Consider the following 17,434-nt stretch of genomic DNA (forward strand, 5'->3'; position numbering starts at 1 on the left):
GACAAAACCCACGTTGGTCTTGAACTTACTTGATCCTCTTGTCTCTGACTCTCCAGTCTCCAGCATCTGGGATTGCTTACAGGCATGTGTCTCCATGCCTGGCTTAGTTTACAGTTACTCTTAAGTATTTACTCTCAGTCAAACTAATATTTTCCTTATATGTATTTTATATCTCAGTCCAACTAATACTTCCTTACATGTTTTCTAATGAGGAATACTAGTGAAAGTGTTTTTTTTTTTTTTTTTTTTGGTTTTTTCGAGACAGGGTTTCTCTGTGTAGCTTTGCGCCTTTCCTGGAGCTCACTTGGTAGCCCAGGCTGGCCTCGAACTCACAAAGATCCGCCTGGCTCTGCCTCCCGAGTGCTGGGATTAAAGGCGTGCGCCACCACGCCCGGCTTGTGAAAGTGTTTTAAGTTTATTCAATTCCTCATTGTAGCTAATTGATGAAGCTTTGGGTATCAATTCCTGTGCTCTCACCTGGGTTTTGCACTTGTGTCTGTGACATTATACATTAAAAACACTCCCAAGAGTCTCCGTGGTGAAGAGAGTGAGGAACTAAAGAAACAGTTACAATTCATGGTCATATGTGAATAGTAGAAGTGTGTCCAGGGTGAAATGTCCTGTTGAGACTCCTGTTGTAAGATGGGGTGAGAGCAGTGGAAGGCTCCAAAGAGAACCCGGCATCTGAATAGGGTTTGGAGAGGAAGAGCCTGCGGAAGAGGTGGGGAAGATGTTTTACACATGCCACCGAGTGGGAGTGGCTAATGTGCTGGGGACACAGATGGTTCGAAAGGACTGAGACAAGCAAAGGGCAGTGGGAAGTCAGTGGAAATTTATTTTTTGTTGACTAGAAATGGCCCATTGGGAAAACAACAGGCAAATGGTGACTTTTAGAAACTATTTGTTGTTGTTCCATTTTTGTTTGTGTTTTGAAACAGTCTCAATCTGTAGTCCAGACTGCCTTGGAACTCACTTACGTAGGCTGAGTTGTCCTTACACTCTAGAAACGCTCCTTGCTCTTGGCCTGACTGCTGGATTATAGGCATGCCCCACTTTGCCTGGCTGGACATTTTTATATGCACTCTTAACAGTTGTTTTGCTGTAAGAAAGCTTGACTTCGCAGTTTGTATGTGAATTTCACATATTGTGGTTATAAAATGCCAGCAGTAATTGTTTTGAAGCATGCCGGGAATGGGAAGGATATTTGTGTTATAAGACTGTGCTTAGTGCTCTGTGTGTTTATTTGGACTGTAGGGTCTAGAAAGTCTGTACTGCCAGATCAGAGTACGGAGGTTGTTATCAACTCACTTTTTTGTGTGCACGGCTTCGTTTATGTGCATCTGATTCAATCTGAAATAAACTAGTAATTATTATTTCTATTTTTAACTATAAAATAAAATAAAAACATCACATACCAAAATTAACCAGACCCAAAGACTATACAGTGAGAATTGCCATTCAAAACAGAAACTTGAAACTGTACATTAAAATTTTACACTTTTAGTATTGAATATGTTTTATGCACTTACCCACCACCAAGACCAAAAAAGCAAAAACAAGAACCTATGACAGAATTAGGACTAGAAGAGCATAAACGCATGTCCATTCCCAGCACTTGCTCCTTATAGTCAGCTTTTTCTGTTCTCTTTTCTTCAATGAGGACTCTGTGAGTAACATGTCCGTTTGTTGGTATCTGTGCATACACAATCGACTATTGCTGTTCTCTTCTTTAGAGTAATGATGTGTGAGTTAGGTTCACATTGCTGAGACAGAGTAGCCTAATGAAACAACTTAGGTGGAAGCCAAGTTTATTTTGGCTCCTGGTTTTAGAGGGTCTCAAGCCATCGAGATGGGAAGGCAGAGTCTATGCCTACTGGAGTGCACATCATGTTGAATCAGGAAATAGAAAGCACCTTAGAAGGAAGGGCTGGCCTATAACCTTAAAAGACCCACTCCAGAGAGCTACCTCTACCAGGTTAGTCCCTACTCCCTAAAAGTTCCCAGCTTCCCTGAATAGCATATCAGCTGGGAAGCAAGCACTCTGAGTGCGTGTGTGTGTGTGTGTGTGTGTGTGTGTGTGTGTGCGCGCGTGTGCGCGCGCGCGCACGCGCGCGCTCGCGTGCATGTATTTGAGACAGTTGAGACAGGGTCTCACCTTGTAGTGCTGGTTTGCCTGGAAATTTGCAGATTAGGCTGGCCTTGAACTCACAAAGATCTGCCTGCATCTCCCTTTGAATGCTAGGAATAGTGGTGTGTACCTATGGCTAGTCAGGAACAAGCCTTTGAAAGTGAGTCTTGGGTTCAGATTCAGTCCAGAACAGATTTGAACTAAATAAGTCAAAATGTTAAAAATTTGCCCAGGGTAGGTAGTATATCTGTATTTTGTTAGCATTTCCCTGTAAACAAAAAGAATGGGTCAAATGAGATGATAGATGGAGGCCTAAAGAAGGGTGTAGTGTTCTCTAAAGGGACAGAGTCGATAAAACATGTTAAAGGGGATTTATTAGACTGATTACTATATATTGATATTATGTAGTGCAGATAGTTCAGCAACAGCTGAACTCTCTCAATGAAAGGCTGAGAAGCTGGTAGTTGTTGAGCCCACGAGGCTAGTTGTCCCAGCACTCCCAGTCTGGTGCGGAGTCTGGGAAGATTGCTGAAGAGCTGCTGGTTTCACTCCGTGCTGGAATCCTGAAGAAGTATTTGATACCAGCCATAGTAACAAGGTAGACGGAACTTGCCAGCAAAGTGAAGAGAAGCAGGTAAAAGCAAAGCTTCCTCTTCCACGTTCTTTTATGAGGGCTGCCACGAGGTGTGGCCCAGATTTAGGGTGGGTCTTCCTGCTTCAGTAATCTGTTTAAGAAGATTCCTCATTGGAGTGCCCTGCATCTTGGTTTTAGTTAATTCTAGATGTAGTCAAGTTGACAGCCAAGATTTACTGCCACAGAATGCATCCTTGGGCAGTTATGACTTAGTATAAGGACTGAACAGATGTAAATCAGACAATGTTCTTGTTTATGATTTCTTTCTCTTGGTATTTTTTTTTTTTTAGAGGAATATGAAACACAATGGGAGCAGAAATTGTTTGAATAGAAGAAGTAGGTTTGGTTCTCGAGAAAGAGACTGGCTGAGAGAAGATGTGAAGAGAGGCTGTGTTTACCTGTATGGAGCAGACACGACCACTGCCACTACAACCACCACCTCTTCCTCTTCCTCCACTTCTGACTTACATCTTGTCCTTTGCACAGTAGAGACACCGGCATCAGAAATATGTGCTGGAGAGGGAAGAGAAAGTCTCTATCTGCAGCTTCATGGAGACCTGGTCAGGTGAGGTCTCGGGTTTTTTGTTGCTGTTGCTTTGTTTTGAGTCAGGAGTGTCCCCCATGCCTCATGGTGGTCTTAAACTCACAGTTCTTCTGCTTCAGCCTCTCACATGCTAGGATTATAGGCATGTACTATTACACTGAGCTGAGCTCTTTGTCTTAACCCTGATTCTTCTGTAATATTAGTAACATGCATTTCTGGTTGGAAGTGGGCTTAAGGATTATAACCACACCCTGTAACTGATGGTGATTTTGGAGTCATTGGGCATGAGAAAGATTTGTCCTTGGAATACTTTATGATTTTAAAAATTACTATTTTGTATGTAGTATATCCACATGTTTATGCATATGCATGTAGAAGGCCAGAGGTTTATGTCAAGTGTCTTCCTCTATTTCTAAGGATTTATTTATTTTTTTTTAAATATGTTTAGGTGTGTGTGTTTGCATGTGTGTATGTGCACACCAGCTGCCTGACTGGGTGCTGGGAACCTAACTCAGGTCCTCTGGAAGAGCAGCAAGTGTGCTTAACCGCTAAGCCATCTCTCCAGGCCTGTTTGTTGACGTAGCTGCTCGGCTGACGGTCAGTGGGCAGTCTGTGCCCTAGTGCTGGTGTGCAGGCAGGCATCAGTCACCACTCCTGGCCTGTGTGTGGTGGTTGGGGCTCCAAGCTCAGATCCTCATGCTTACATGGCAGATACTTTACTGACTGAGCATCTTCCCAGTCTCTTATTTTATGATTCTCACGTTTACCACTATAATGAAGGAAAACTTAATAGTTCTTCTATTTGGAACACACTGTAGGTCCTATATACAAATTTAAACTTAAAAAAAAAATGACCTTTTGGGGAAGTGTAATAGGACAAACTTGAAGTGTACCAAAGGGTACAGAGTGAGAAGTCCTCTGTCTGCCATTCCCAGCCATCCAGGCCTTTTCATTGTCACTATCAGTTTCTCATACATCTGAGCACACGTGTTTATGCCTCTACATCCACATTTTAAAAGCAGTGATGCAGTATACAACACATTGTTGACTTAATAGCTAAGAGATATTTCTGTATTCTCATTTATATAAATGTAATTTATTTAATGACTATTCTGCTTTATGGGTCACCATAGTTTTAGCTAATCTCTCTAATCTCTCATTATGGATATTAGCCTGCCACCAATTTTTAGCACAGTGGACAGTGCCACAGCTGAACTCCTCTGTACCTGCTATCTCCCAGAGGAGTCTCTGTGGAGGTAAGCCCCTAGATGTGCAGTATCCTTGGTCAAAGGATATGACCATTTATAATTTTGATACATATTTTCAACTTCTTCATAGAGGTTATATTTCCATCTAAAATATAAAAACATTGGGCTGGAGAGATTTCTTAGCAGTTAAGAGCACTTGGCTGCTCTTCTAGAGGATCTAGGTTCTTTTCCTAGGACCAACATGGTGGTTCTCAACTATCTGTAACTCCAGTTTCAAGGAGTTACAACACCCTCTTCTGGCTTCCTTGAACATCAGGCAGGCACATGGTGCACAGACATACATGTAGATAAAACATGCATACATATAAAATAAATCCTTACTTTTTTTTTAAATTAAAAAAGATCCCTAAAATAAAATATAAAAGTAGACCCATTTCTTCCTTCCTTTCTCCGAAACATATTGGCATTATGGTTTTTGTTTGTTTTGTTTTGTTTTTTAAGTTTCTTGAGACAGGGTTTCTCTGTGTAAACACCTGGTTGTCCTGAAACTCACTCTGTAGACCAAACTGTAGAACTCACATAGATCCACCTGCCTCTGCCTCCCTAGAACTGGAAGTAAAGGCATGCACCACCACCACCTGGGAGCATTAAGTTTTATACCTAAGTATAGACACACATTCTTGAATGAGCTGAACCTGCTTATAGAGGATAATAGTTATCAGTTTTTATTTGTTTGTTCATTATTTACTTAAGGTTCTGGGTTTAAACCCAAGGCCTCAACCATATTAGACAAGCACTGAACACTGAGCTATGCTTCTAGCCTTTGTTGACAGTTTTAAAATTAGAGAATCATGAAGTCAGCTTTCCAAAGACAGTCATTTTCCAAGCCTACTCAAAGGTGAATAGGTAGTTTTTTGTTTGTTTTTGAGACAAGGGCTCACATACCTGAGACTGGCCTTGAATTCCTGATCTGTTGTAAAATTTTTTTTAAGGTGTATTACTTTTGTTTATGTTGCATTTGTTTAACTCTGTCAAACTGTGTTATTGTGCCTGTCTGAAATACCTGATGAGCTAATAAAGAACTGAATGGCCAATAGCAAGGCAGGAGAAAGGGTAGGCGGGGCTGGCAGGCAGAGAGAATAGATAGTAGGAGGACTCTGGAAAAAAAAGAGATGGAGGAGAGAAAAGAAGTAGCCAGAGAAGGAGGAAGGCTCCAGGGTCCAGCCACCCAGCTACACAGCAAGCCGTGGAGTAAGAGTAAGATTTACAGAAGTAAGAGAACGAGAAAAGCCCAGAGGCAAAAAGTAGACAGGATAATTTTTTTTTTACTTTTTTTTTTTACTTTTATCTGCATTTATAGGATAATTTAAAATTAAGAAAAGCTGGCAAGAAACAAGCCATGCTAAGGCCGGGCATTCATAATTCAGAATAAGCCTTGCTGTGTGACTTATTTGGGAGCTGGGTTGTGGGCCCCACAAAAGAGTGAAAAACGACACTGATCCTTCTGCCTCCTCCTACCAAATGCTGGGGACAGAGGAGGGCACCACCATAACAGGCACAAATAGGAATTTTGCTATTCTGTTGTTCTAGTATTTATTTCTCTTAATGAGTAAAGTTGAGCATATTTGCACAAGCTTAAAAGTAATTTGTGTCACAATTTTTTATATAATTTATATAAATATGAAGAAAAATAATCTAGTAGTAGTTTTATACTGTGCCTCTGAACTCTGTAATTCAATTTAAAAAAAGCATTCGTCCTTTAAATGTTTCACTATAGTTTTCTGTCCTTTCCAGCAGTGCAGACTCCTCTAAACAGAATTCCAACCTGTGGATTAAGCATTGTTGAAGTGCAATTGAGAAGTGAAGCTACTCACACCTTAGAGGTGTGGTAATAGTAGTAACACCTTGAGCTGAGCCAAAAGCTGATGCCTCTTTCAAAGTGTGAACTGAGGTTTACTGTGTATTCTTTTTAGGATCTGGACGGAATCCTGAAAAAGAAGATTAGCGTTTGAATATTTTCCTTGTTCCCAAGTTAACTACATTTCTTAAATCCTTTTGTGTAGCAAAAGGATCAGACTGGGTGATCCTTAGGCTCTTCTAAATCTTAACACTGGTTCTGATCTAATTTTATCAGGTGGAAAGCCTTGACCTAGATTCCAGCAGGTAGTGGTGGATGATGCTCACTTATTTAGGCAGACGACTTACTCATTTACAAATGTTGACATTAGAAGATGTCAGGAATGTGAAGAAACACCCCTCCCTTACTTTCTTCCCACTAGTTGTGTGATTAGTTAAGAATAGGAATGTGATCTAGTTTATTTACATATGAGAATGTAAACTGTAATTAAGGTGGAATGTTTATCTCTTGTTAGCCTGTAGCTTTGATAATTAATAGTGAAGTATCTCTTTGAAGATATACTTTATTAGAACATACTGAAAACACTGTTGATCCTCTGATGGACAGCATGGGTGTGCTTTCCTTACTGGAGTAAGAAGAAGGAGGAGGCTTCCTGCTCTCAACTAACTCCCAGTGCTTGCTTGCGCTTGTTGGTGGTGTTAGTATTACCCATTTTCTCATAGCATCTTTACAAGAATTTTCATGTGGTCTCATTTCTTTAATGTGAGGTAGATTGATGCTTTGAGACGGTCCAGTGACCAGCCCAAGGTCAGGCAGATACTGCTAGGCAGTTAAAATGACGTTCAAGGTGCCTGATGGACTTTCTTCCCAGTAAAAGGTCTTGGAGGAGAGGAGCTGGCAGAGCATCTCCCCTTATCCAGTTTTATTGACTAATCATGTCTGCTTCCAGATCTTAGATCTCATACTTAGCTGTTCATTGCTTAAGTTAGTCTTCTGTTATCTAATCAGAGGAGTAGGCCCTTTCCTTAGAAGAGCCCTTTGTAAAGTAGTTGATAATCGCTGAGACACTATTGTTTTTGAGAATCTTTCTTGCTGATTACTGAAGTGTCTGTGTGCTTATTGAAGAAACTTTGGAAAATGAAAAAGCATAAAGAGAAATAATAATATTCACTGTGTATGCTTCATATGGATTACCTCATTAAATCTACTCTTGTGAAGGAAATGGTTTCTATTGTATAGGCATAGTAAATGATATTTGAGGGATTACTCTTAAAAGTAATCAGCAAGGGGGAGGGAACCAAAGGAGAAGGGGGTGGGGAAACTGTGGTTGGTATGTAAAATGAACAACAACAACAACAAAATTACTAAAAACAAAAAGAGTAATCAGCAAGAAAGTGGTTGAGCTGGAGTTTGAACCCTGGCATTCTAACACCAGACCCCTTCCTCACAACCTATATTGGTAACTTTTATTTCACCAGATAATTTACAATTATACACACACTTTTTTAATAACTACATATTTGAGTTCATATCATATATTCAATTTTATATCCTTATAATTCTCTTAGTATAAGATCATCTTAATTTTATTATTATTAAAATTTTGACTTTAGACACAGTTTTAATAGTTTCAGGCTATTCTCTCTTACAGGTATGTTATATGTTGCTTAAAAATTGAGTGCTGGGGGCCAGGGAGATGACACTGCATGTAACGGTACTTGCTGCCAAGCCTGACAAGTTAGATCCCTGATACTCACATAGGAGACGTGCATACCGTGGACTAAACCTCTGAAACTGTAAGCAAGCTCCCAGTTAATGCTTTCTTTTGTAGGAGTTGGTCATGGTGTCTCTTCACAGCAAGAGAACAGGGACTAAGACAGCTTGTGATTCAGTATACCAGAAGGGTTACAAACTTATGGGATCGGAGCATTTGAAGGAACCTCTAAGGGTCATCTACTAACGAAAGAAATAAGTGTGCCCAACCCAGTAGCACCCTCATGCCCATCGTTTGCTGGGGCAGGGTCTTTGGTTGTCTGAACTGCTGGGAAGTTATACCAGCATTTAGGCGGGAAGTGATAGAAAAGCTTAATATGTCAAATATGTGGCACAGCAAATTATCCTGTCCCTAAAGCCAGGAACTTCCCAATGGGAGTCACAAGAGCATTTATTTCCTTTTGTTTTGTAAATGTGGAACAGGCCCAGGGTTGGCTGTATGTTCCTGTAGCTGACTGATGGCAAAGCTGCATTTGGGACACAAGTGTTTCCCTCTCAGTCTAGTTTTCACCTTGTGCTTTTTGGCCTGGCCTTTTTCTGTTGAGCTGTTTAAGCAGCAAATGACTCATCAGAGAAGCTTAGTGTAATCATTCCCTTTTCCCTTCACTCTGAAAAGTTGTAATAAGATCATGCATAATAAAAACAGATTACCCTTTGACTCTCTGTCTTATATCTGCTTTGATTCTTCGTGATCAAAATGACTAAGATGTTAAGTGTTTGATAGCCATCTTTTTAAGGTAAGCTCTGAGAGCTAATAGGATGTTTATAGCAGAAGATAACGCAGAGGGATTTGGGTTCTTGAGTTTCAATCTTTCTGTCAAATCATCAAAACTTCATTTTATATAGATGGGTAGAGGCACACACATATCTATATTTATACACATACATCCCCTCCCCCAGGGCAGTGATGAGGATCAAACTTAGGGCTTTGTAGATATACACTTTTACTACTTAGCTAAATTCTCCTCCCTCTTTACTGTATTTTGAAGTAGATTGTGATTCTGTGTCAAGACTGTTATTAAGATAGAGGAAAAGATTTGTCTTTGTATTTCTCATGGCAGCCCTCTGTTTCTGAGAGGGTGCCTCAGGTAGCCCAGGCTGGCCTTGAATTTGTTGTGTAGCCTAAATGACCTTGATCAGGAGTGTCACCTACCGTCAGTTACCTCCTACTGTTTACTCACATGTACTGATTACAGGTGTGTGCCACCACGCCTGGCTTTTAGTACTATTTTAAGACTTTATAGAGAATATGTGTTAGGCTGCAGAGCTAGCCCAGTCGTTTGTGGCCTGGAAATAGTAACCAAGTAGAGAAGTAAGTACAAGCATGAGGCCTGAGTTAGATCCCCAACCTGTGTAACAGAACTGGGCATGGTGGTGCCACCTTGTATTCCGAGTGCTAGGGATGTGGAGATGGGATGTGGAGCTCACTGGCCAGCCTACTTGGTGAGTCTTGGCTGGTGAGAGACAGTCTCAATAGAAAAGTAGTGGGAGAACAGTACCCAGTGTTGTCCTACCACACACATGCAGACATGAATATGCACTGTGTTATACATTACAAAATCAGTATTGGTCATTTTTATCTTCAGACTTTCTTTTGCATTTTAATACTTGGAAAATCAGCATGCACTGCCCGGGTGGTGGCGCACGCCTTTAATCCCAGCACTGGGAGGCAGAGGCAGGCGGATCTCTGAGTTTGAGGCTAGCCTCGTCTACAAAGTGAGTTCCAGGACAGCTAGGACTGTTACACAGAGAAACCCTGTCTCAAAAAAAAAAAAAAAAAAAAAAAAAAAAAAAAAAAAGAAAATCAGCATGCATCTTACAGTTGGTGGCCAGTGATAGTTTGATAGTTTAATTAATTGGCAGTGATTTTTCTCTCTTAATATTTGTTCTGACACTATCTGGTTAATTGCAGTGTTCTTCTGACACTGGACTCACCAGGGTTAATGCTGACTTGAGAAATTAAGGACTTAGTTCATGTTTGGTGGGCAGTGAAGGAATCAAAATATGTGAAATCTCTTAAATTAAAATTTACTGACATTAAAACATTTTGCCCAATTTTACATTTTAAAAAAGTCTTTTCACAGTTAGTAAAAAGTCAGCTTGTATTTTGGCTCAGAGAATCTCTTGATTTTTTTCTGTGGAAGGAATAAAAATTATATTTAAGAAGGAGGAGGAGGAGAACTGGGGAGATGGCTCAGTGGATGCTGCCAGCTGATCCCCAGGACCCATGTGGAAGAAGGAGAGAACTGACTCCTCCACATGTGTACCGTGTGTGTGTGCCTGCTTCCCCATGCACAGGCACAAACTAAAAAAATGTAATAAAAGCTAAAAGAAAAAAAAAAGGGCGTGGTTGGTCAAGCAAGAAGGCCCTTACTTGGGGACATGTATAGGGTCAAGATACATTCTATACATGTATGAAATTGTAAAAGAATAAATGAAACACACACACACAGACACACAAATGCACACAAAAAGAATGATCTTATTTCAGAATGGAGCAGCTCTTCTGGGGTCCCCAGTCCACCTGCACTTGTGAATAACTGCATATAAATTGGAAGTTCCCATGAGCTGCTCAAATTCAGTAGTTTTCTGGAAGACTCAGTGGAAGTGGGGAAAGCACAGTGGGCAGGATTATAGTTTGGATCTAAAGGGTACAAATCAGAACTGCAGCTGAAGAGAAGCAGGGCAAGGTCTGGGAGGATCCCCATTCTAGGCTTCTGTGCCTTTGGTCTGTGGACTATCAAGCCTGTTCCCCTCCAACCACATTGAAGTTTTTGCCACCTAGGAAGCTTTACCAAGCTTCTACAGAACCCTGTTGGGGCTTTGTACAAAAGAGTTGATTGACTGAATCAGTGTGTACATGACTGACCCAATCTCCAGCCCCTTTGGTTTACCAATCCGGATCAGGTTGGCCTAGAATACCAACTCTTTAATTACATGGCTGGTTGTTCTGGTGACAAGGTTCCATCCTGAGTCACTTTCTTTCTTAGCATAAAATCAGGGGTTACCTAAGTGGTCTATCAATAGCAAAGACCCTCCTTGGAATCTGCTTCTTAGGAACCAGGAACAGGGTCTTTGTTACACAACTGTGGTGCATTAAAAAATAGTATATCTTTCAAGGGGTGATACAGTAGATGTAATAAAACACAGGCATTTAAAATAACCTTTTAGGGACCATGGAGTGAATTGACATATGAAGTGTTATTTGAGTTATATTTTGCATAAATTACTTTAGCAAATTATCAGCAAATAATTAGCAAAAATCATATAGTTTTCCTTAAAAGAAAGGTTGGTTTTGTAATGAAATAGACACAGTTCAAAAGAGCTGTTCTTGTTGTGACACTTTGAACCTCATTTTTCTTCTTTCTGAAATAGGCATAGCTTTGTAATACTTTGTGTGATACCAGAGATACCTTCAAGCATAGCATGAGGTAGAAATTATCCTTTTTATTACAATTGGAATTATTCTCTTTAGTGTCAATTGGTATTTGCCGATTTTATCATCAAAAGTGACTGGGGATTGAATTGTCATCTGAACTCAGTGTAGAGAACAGCACTGTACTTTGCCAACGTCTTCAGTGATGTGTTACTTCTTAAGTGAGATGTTCATAGTGTGTGCTTTTGTTTTCCACTGTTAACCAGAACTCGGTGCTTGTTCGCTGCTTTAGAAACAGGTTCTCACTGTGTAGTCCAGGCTTGCTTGGAACCTCTGATCCTCTTGCCTCTACTGGATTGTAGAGATTGTGCTGGGATTGTAAATGGGATTACAGTTTGTAACACCCTGTCTGGGTAGAACTAATTTTGGGCTGGGGAAGGAGCGGTGCTGGGGATTGAACCCAGGGCCTTACTCCTACTAGGCAAGTGTTCTCTGCCACTGAGCCACATTTTTAATCCCTAACTAGAACTCGGAGGAAATCTATGTGCTGGAATGTACCCTTCACTTACATAAATCTTAGCTGGAGCACTGGTTAGAATGACTAGATACAGAAACACTGTTGGCTGAGGGAACAATCTGCCATCATGGCTTCCCTGCTGCCTTGCTGGCTGGTGTGGGGAGAACTGGAAACTCATGCGTGTTCAGGTTTCCAGGGTCAGCTGTCTGGCTGTTGCTTCAGAGGAGTAATAGACGGAGTTCAAATGCTGATTGTAACTTTCTGTGACAATTCACCTCTATTTTGCAGCATGTCATTTCTCTTTGATTTGTGAAAGATTTAACAAATAGCTAGTTACCAGCCTGTTAAACTTTTGAAACTTAGGAACAAAAAAATTGAGCTGTAAGCATATTATCTCCTTTCTTTCCCCCATATTCTCTACTCTTTAAAGCAAATGAGCCTAATGAGTAAATGGAATTAGTCTTCCACTTTACTCAGTCTTACATGTCCTGAGATACTACTTATTTACTAATTTGTTAGATTAATGAGAGCACATGTGGAGGTTCTCTTAATTTTTTCATGCAACCTGGGAAAATGCTTTTGTTAGGTGGGAATGATATATAAAGAGGGTTTTCCAAATCTGCAAAGCTTTTATTTGGGCTGGTAATTTGATCATGCAAAAATACATCAGAACTGGGATGTTTCCATTTCACTCTCTTTTCTAGAGAAAAATAGGAAAATTGAGCAAGTGAGAGTTAGCTTTAAAGTATAGTTATGGGAGTCAGCAAGATGGCTCAGTGGTTAAAGCACTTGCCCCACAAGCCTGACAACCTGCATGTGATTCCTGAATCCAGTGGTGGAAGGGAAGAAACAGCCTCTTGAAACTATCCTCTGACCTACATAGGTACCCCCTCCAAAAAAATGAAATGAATTAATTATGAATATGAGATCATCCTGTGGAATTTTGCTATTGAAATACAATGAACTCTAAGTTCTGTAGGGAGTAGAGTCAAGGGGAAATTTGCATTATATTTGGAAGATGTCTTAGCTTAGATATTTCAAGTTTAAGTTGTAAGAGAATGATACTGGTCATATGGCCCAAGTTGATTTCTACAGGTGCCTCTTATGCCTGTGACAAGTGATGATAGTTTCATTATCGAGCATCTTGGTGTGTTAAGATTCTTCATGATATTTGGACCAAATCTACCAATGTGAATTCTCACTGTGCCTGATCTTATTCAGAGTGACAATATAGAGCAAGTCTGATCCTTTTGACAGGATTTTATAAGTTCTCCTTAAATGCTTTAATTTACATTTATTCATTATGTGTACTGTGTATGCTCACACTTTCTTACACCATAGTACACATGTGTAGATCAGAGGACAACTTCAGGAGTTAATTCTCTCCATCTTTGGGTCCTGGCAAGTGCCTTTAGCTATTGAGCCATGTTGCTGACCCTATAAATTCTTCTTAAACTTGTCTTTATCTTGCTGATCTCTGGAATTAGTTGTCTAGCCAGTCTAACCAAATCAGTGAGCTCTGTGCTCAGTGAGAGGTGGAATCTCAAAAAAAGAAAGAAAGAAAGAAAGAAAGAAAGAAAGAAAGAAAGAAAGAAAGAAAGAAAGAAAGAAAGAAAGAAAGAAAAACAAAAAAGGTACTTTGAAAGTAAGGGGGAAATGTGTAAGGAGGGAAACAGCACCCACTGTTGACCTCTGTCTGGCTTCTGCATATGCATATGCACCCCCCTCCCCTTTTTTTTGAGACAGAGTTTCTCTGAATAGCCCTGGAACTCAGAGATCTACCTGCCTCCACCTCTGGAGTGCTGGGATTAAAGGCATGTGCACTACGCCCAGGTAAAATCCTTCTTTTAAAGAAAAATTCTGTTTTAGGTTAGAGAAATACCTTCTATTGTCACAAATTGTGGTGAGTTTTGATTTTCTTTGACTAAGGATTAATTGATACTTTTACTCTAAAAAGCTTCTTTTCTATTCATTTCAGTCAGGCATAGTGGCCTACACTTAAAATTCCAGGAGTTGGGAGATATAGACAGCAGGACCACTGTAAATTTGAGGTGAATCTGGGTTACAGAGTGAGTACCAGGCCAGCCAGTACTGCATGGCAAGGCCATATCTCAGAAATAGAAATAGAAAACTACACTATCAAAATGAGTAATAATGTAAAAGCTCAATTCTTCTGTGTCTTTGTGGGCTGTAGGCTGTATCTCCCCTGACCCTTTTTCTTAGTAGTAATAGTAGTAGTAGCAGTAGCAGTAGTAGTAGTTTATTCTGAGTTTATCTTACAGTTTCTGGAAACCAGAGGATCATATTGAGCTGGCCATGGTAGCACATGTTTAGAATCCCAGTACAACTGTCAGGAGTTCTAGGCTAGCCTGGGTTATAACAGCAAACACAACAAAAAAACTAAGCTAAGCAGGAGGAAGGCAAGGCCAGGTGTTGGTTTATTTTTGGTGTGCTTTCTACAGCAGTTTAGATTCTTTTCTGGTTCTTATTTTGATGCAGGTGTTTGTATGCAGCTTTTGTAGTGATTACTCTTTTCATTACAGTTTTTATGTAAATCTTGTTGCCTCAGCATTTTATAGTTATTCAAATATAAAAGACTGACCTTCATATCTTTTGACCCTACAGAGAAGTATATTATATTTCTTCTTTATTTGTTCTTGTTTTTAGTCTTATTTTATTTTATTACTTTTTGAATCAAGGTCTCACTTTGTAGCCCTGGCTGTCCTGGAACTCGTTATGTAGACCAGGCTAGCCTGAACTGAGAGATCTGCCTGCCTCTGCCTCCTGAGAGCTGGGACTAAAAGTGTACACCACTATACCTGGCCCTTTTAGTTAGGGTTTCTATTGCTGTGAAGATACATCATGACTACATTAACTCTTATAAAGGAAAACATTTAATTGGGACTGGCTTACAGTTGAGAGGTTAGTCCATTGTCATCATGGTGGGGAGGATGGTGACATGCAGGCAGACATGCATGGTTCTGGAGAGGTAGCTGAGAGTTCTACATCTGGATGCGTAGGCAGCAGGAAGAGTAAGTGAGCCACTGGGCTTGGCTTGAACTTCCTAAACCTTAAAGCCCACTTCCAGTGACACTTCCTCTTACAAGGCTACACCTACTCCAACAAGAGCACACCTCCTGATAGTGCCACTTCCCGTGAGCCTATGGGGCCGTTTTCATTCAAACCACGATGACGGCTTTCTTATATTTTTCTAATCAGTGTAATTTCTAAATGCTCTTTACGACCTTTTGAAGGTATATGGACTTTGATGTAGTGCTTGTTGATTGGTTTTTTCAAGTAGAAGAGATGCTCTATTTTTAATCTATTTAAAATGTAATGCCAATCTTAATTTTTTTTTACATTTATTTGTGTGCAGGTGTGTGTGTGTGTGTGTGTGTGTGTGTGTGTGTGTGTGTGTGTGTGTGTATGTATGTATTGTGGACACATGTTTGCCATTATGGGCATGTGAAGGTCAGGGGACAGCTTGTAGGAGTTGATTCTCTCCTTCCACCCCGTGGGTCCTAGGAATCACACTCAGGTGATCAGGCTTGGTGGTGGGGACCTTGTCTTTACCTATTGACCTATCTCACTGACCTCAGTCCTAAACTGTTTTTGAACTACCGTTGTCAGTATGTTAGGGGACACATTACATGCAAGGTATTTTGCTAATAATAAGCACTTTACATGTTATATAGTACTTGTTGTAAGAAAGGTAGTCTTAGTAGCAATCCTATGAATTTGATTTTCATTCTCATTATACCAGTAAGGAATTTAATATAGGAAGATTAAATAAGCAGGGATAAGAAGAACTGAGTCTCCAGCCCAGGAATTCTGACTTTTCCAGTCTGTATCTATTACTATTTGCTTTTTCAATAAAAAGAATGATCAGATCTGTCTGCTACTGAGACTGTTGAAACCCTTTCAGTCCACATAGACAGTGGTCATTTTTTTCTTCTGTATTTCCAAAGTATCTTACATCTGCTTTAAAATGCAAAATCACTAGGAACCTTAGCTTTTAATGTGGACATTTGTAGTAGAATGGTTTGGGGGGTTATCACACCATTCGTTCCTAGCTGTTTGGAACATACCTCTGTAAAGCCAATGGAGACAGACACATGGTACTTAGAGCAGAGTCGGCAATGCAGTCTCCATCTGCCCTTTTTGAAAGCAGTTATGGCCGAGTAGAGCTCTTTATGTTACACGTTTGTTGTCGTTGTTCTCACTTTAAGTTTAGATTAGAAGTTCAGAGGACCCCAGGAACCCTGAGTCAGGGTCTATAGCTCATCTGACCCCGAACTCTTAATCCCCCTGTCTCACCACATGCTGGGATTTTGAGGCCTGTACCAGCAGACTTGCTTCTGAGATTCTCAAGAGGTTTGTGAGGTTGAAACACTGCATCGTCGTGTTTTTGTCCTTTCCTTTGCAGTGCCTTGTGAAGTCTGGTGCTGTCTCAACAGACTGACGTAGAAGGAAATGGGAAAGTTCGGGTGTTTCTGTGAAACTCTGTTAAGGAGTTTTAAAAAATATAGCCGGGCGGTGGTGGCGCACGCCTTTAATCCCAGCACTCGGGAGGCAGAGCCAGGCGGATCTCTGTGAGTTCGAGGCCAGCCTGGGCTACCAAGTGAGCTCCAGGAAAGGCGCAAAGCTACGCAGAGAAACCCTGTCTTGAAAAACCAAAAAAAAAAAGGCCGGGCGGTGGTGGCGCACGCCTTTAATCCCAGCACTCGGGAGGCAGAGCCAGGTGGATCTCTGTGAGTTCGAGGCCATCCTGATCTACAGAGTGAGTTCCAGGAAAGGCGCAAAGCTACACAGAGAAACCTAGTCTCGAAAAACCAAAAAAAAAAAAAAAAAAAAAAATGACCGGCATGGTGGCATATGTCTATAATCCCAGCACTACATAAGACCCTTTCTCAAAAAAACAAAAGAAAAGTTGACAAAAACGAAAAGCAACGATTGCTACTCTTTCTGCTAAACTTTATTTTTTGAAATCATATTTTAAGTAATGTATGTTATTACATAATGGCTATAATGTTTGTTTTATGATAAATCTTTGGAAATTCTTAATTTTAATTCCTAATTCAGTAATAACAGTAAATGCAGTTTGTAAACAGAAGCTTTTTCTTTTTTCTTTCTTTTTTTTTTTTTGGTTCTCACAATGTAAAAAGGAATCTTGAGACTAATTATGTTGAAAACTACTTGTTTAGACTAGCTGTATGATATTAAAGCAGATCTTGGGCGAGGTAGATGGCCCACTAGGCAAGCATGCTTACTCTACAACTTGAAGATCTGAGCTCGAAATCCCCCACCCACATGAAAAGCTGGGTATGGAGCTACTTCCTGGAGCCCCAGCATTAGAAGGTGGAAGCAGGTGGGTCCAAAGCGCTTGCTGACCAGCC

General features: G+C 40.4%; 1 protein-coding gene across 1 annotated transcript in view; it reads left to right on the forward strand.

Annotated features, from left to right (window-relative positions):
* Phlpp2 (PH domain and leucine rich repeat protein phosphatase 2) overlaps positions 1-17,434 on the forward strand; it is a 73,153-nt gene that overhangs the window by 5,147 nt on the left and 50,572 nt on the right. The window contains exon 2 of the mRNA XM_006974116.4: positions 3,053-3,327. Coding sequence (XP_006974178.1) covers positions 3,053-3,327 — 275 coding nt within the window. The remainder of the gene's footprint in view (positions 1-3,052; positions 3,328-17,434) is intronic.

The sequence above is a fragment of the Peromyscus maniculatus genome, chromosome 5 (genome assembly GCF_049852395.1).
Source record: "Peromyscus maniculatus bairdii isolate BWxNUB_F1_BW_parent chromosome 5, HU_Pman_BW_mat_3.1, whole genome shotgun sequence".
Classification (NCBI taxonomy): domain Eukaryota; kingdom Metazoa; phylum Chordata; class Mammalia; order Rodentia; family Cricetidae; genus Peromyscus; species Peromyscus maniculatus.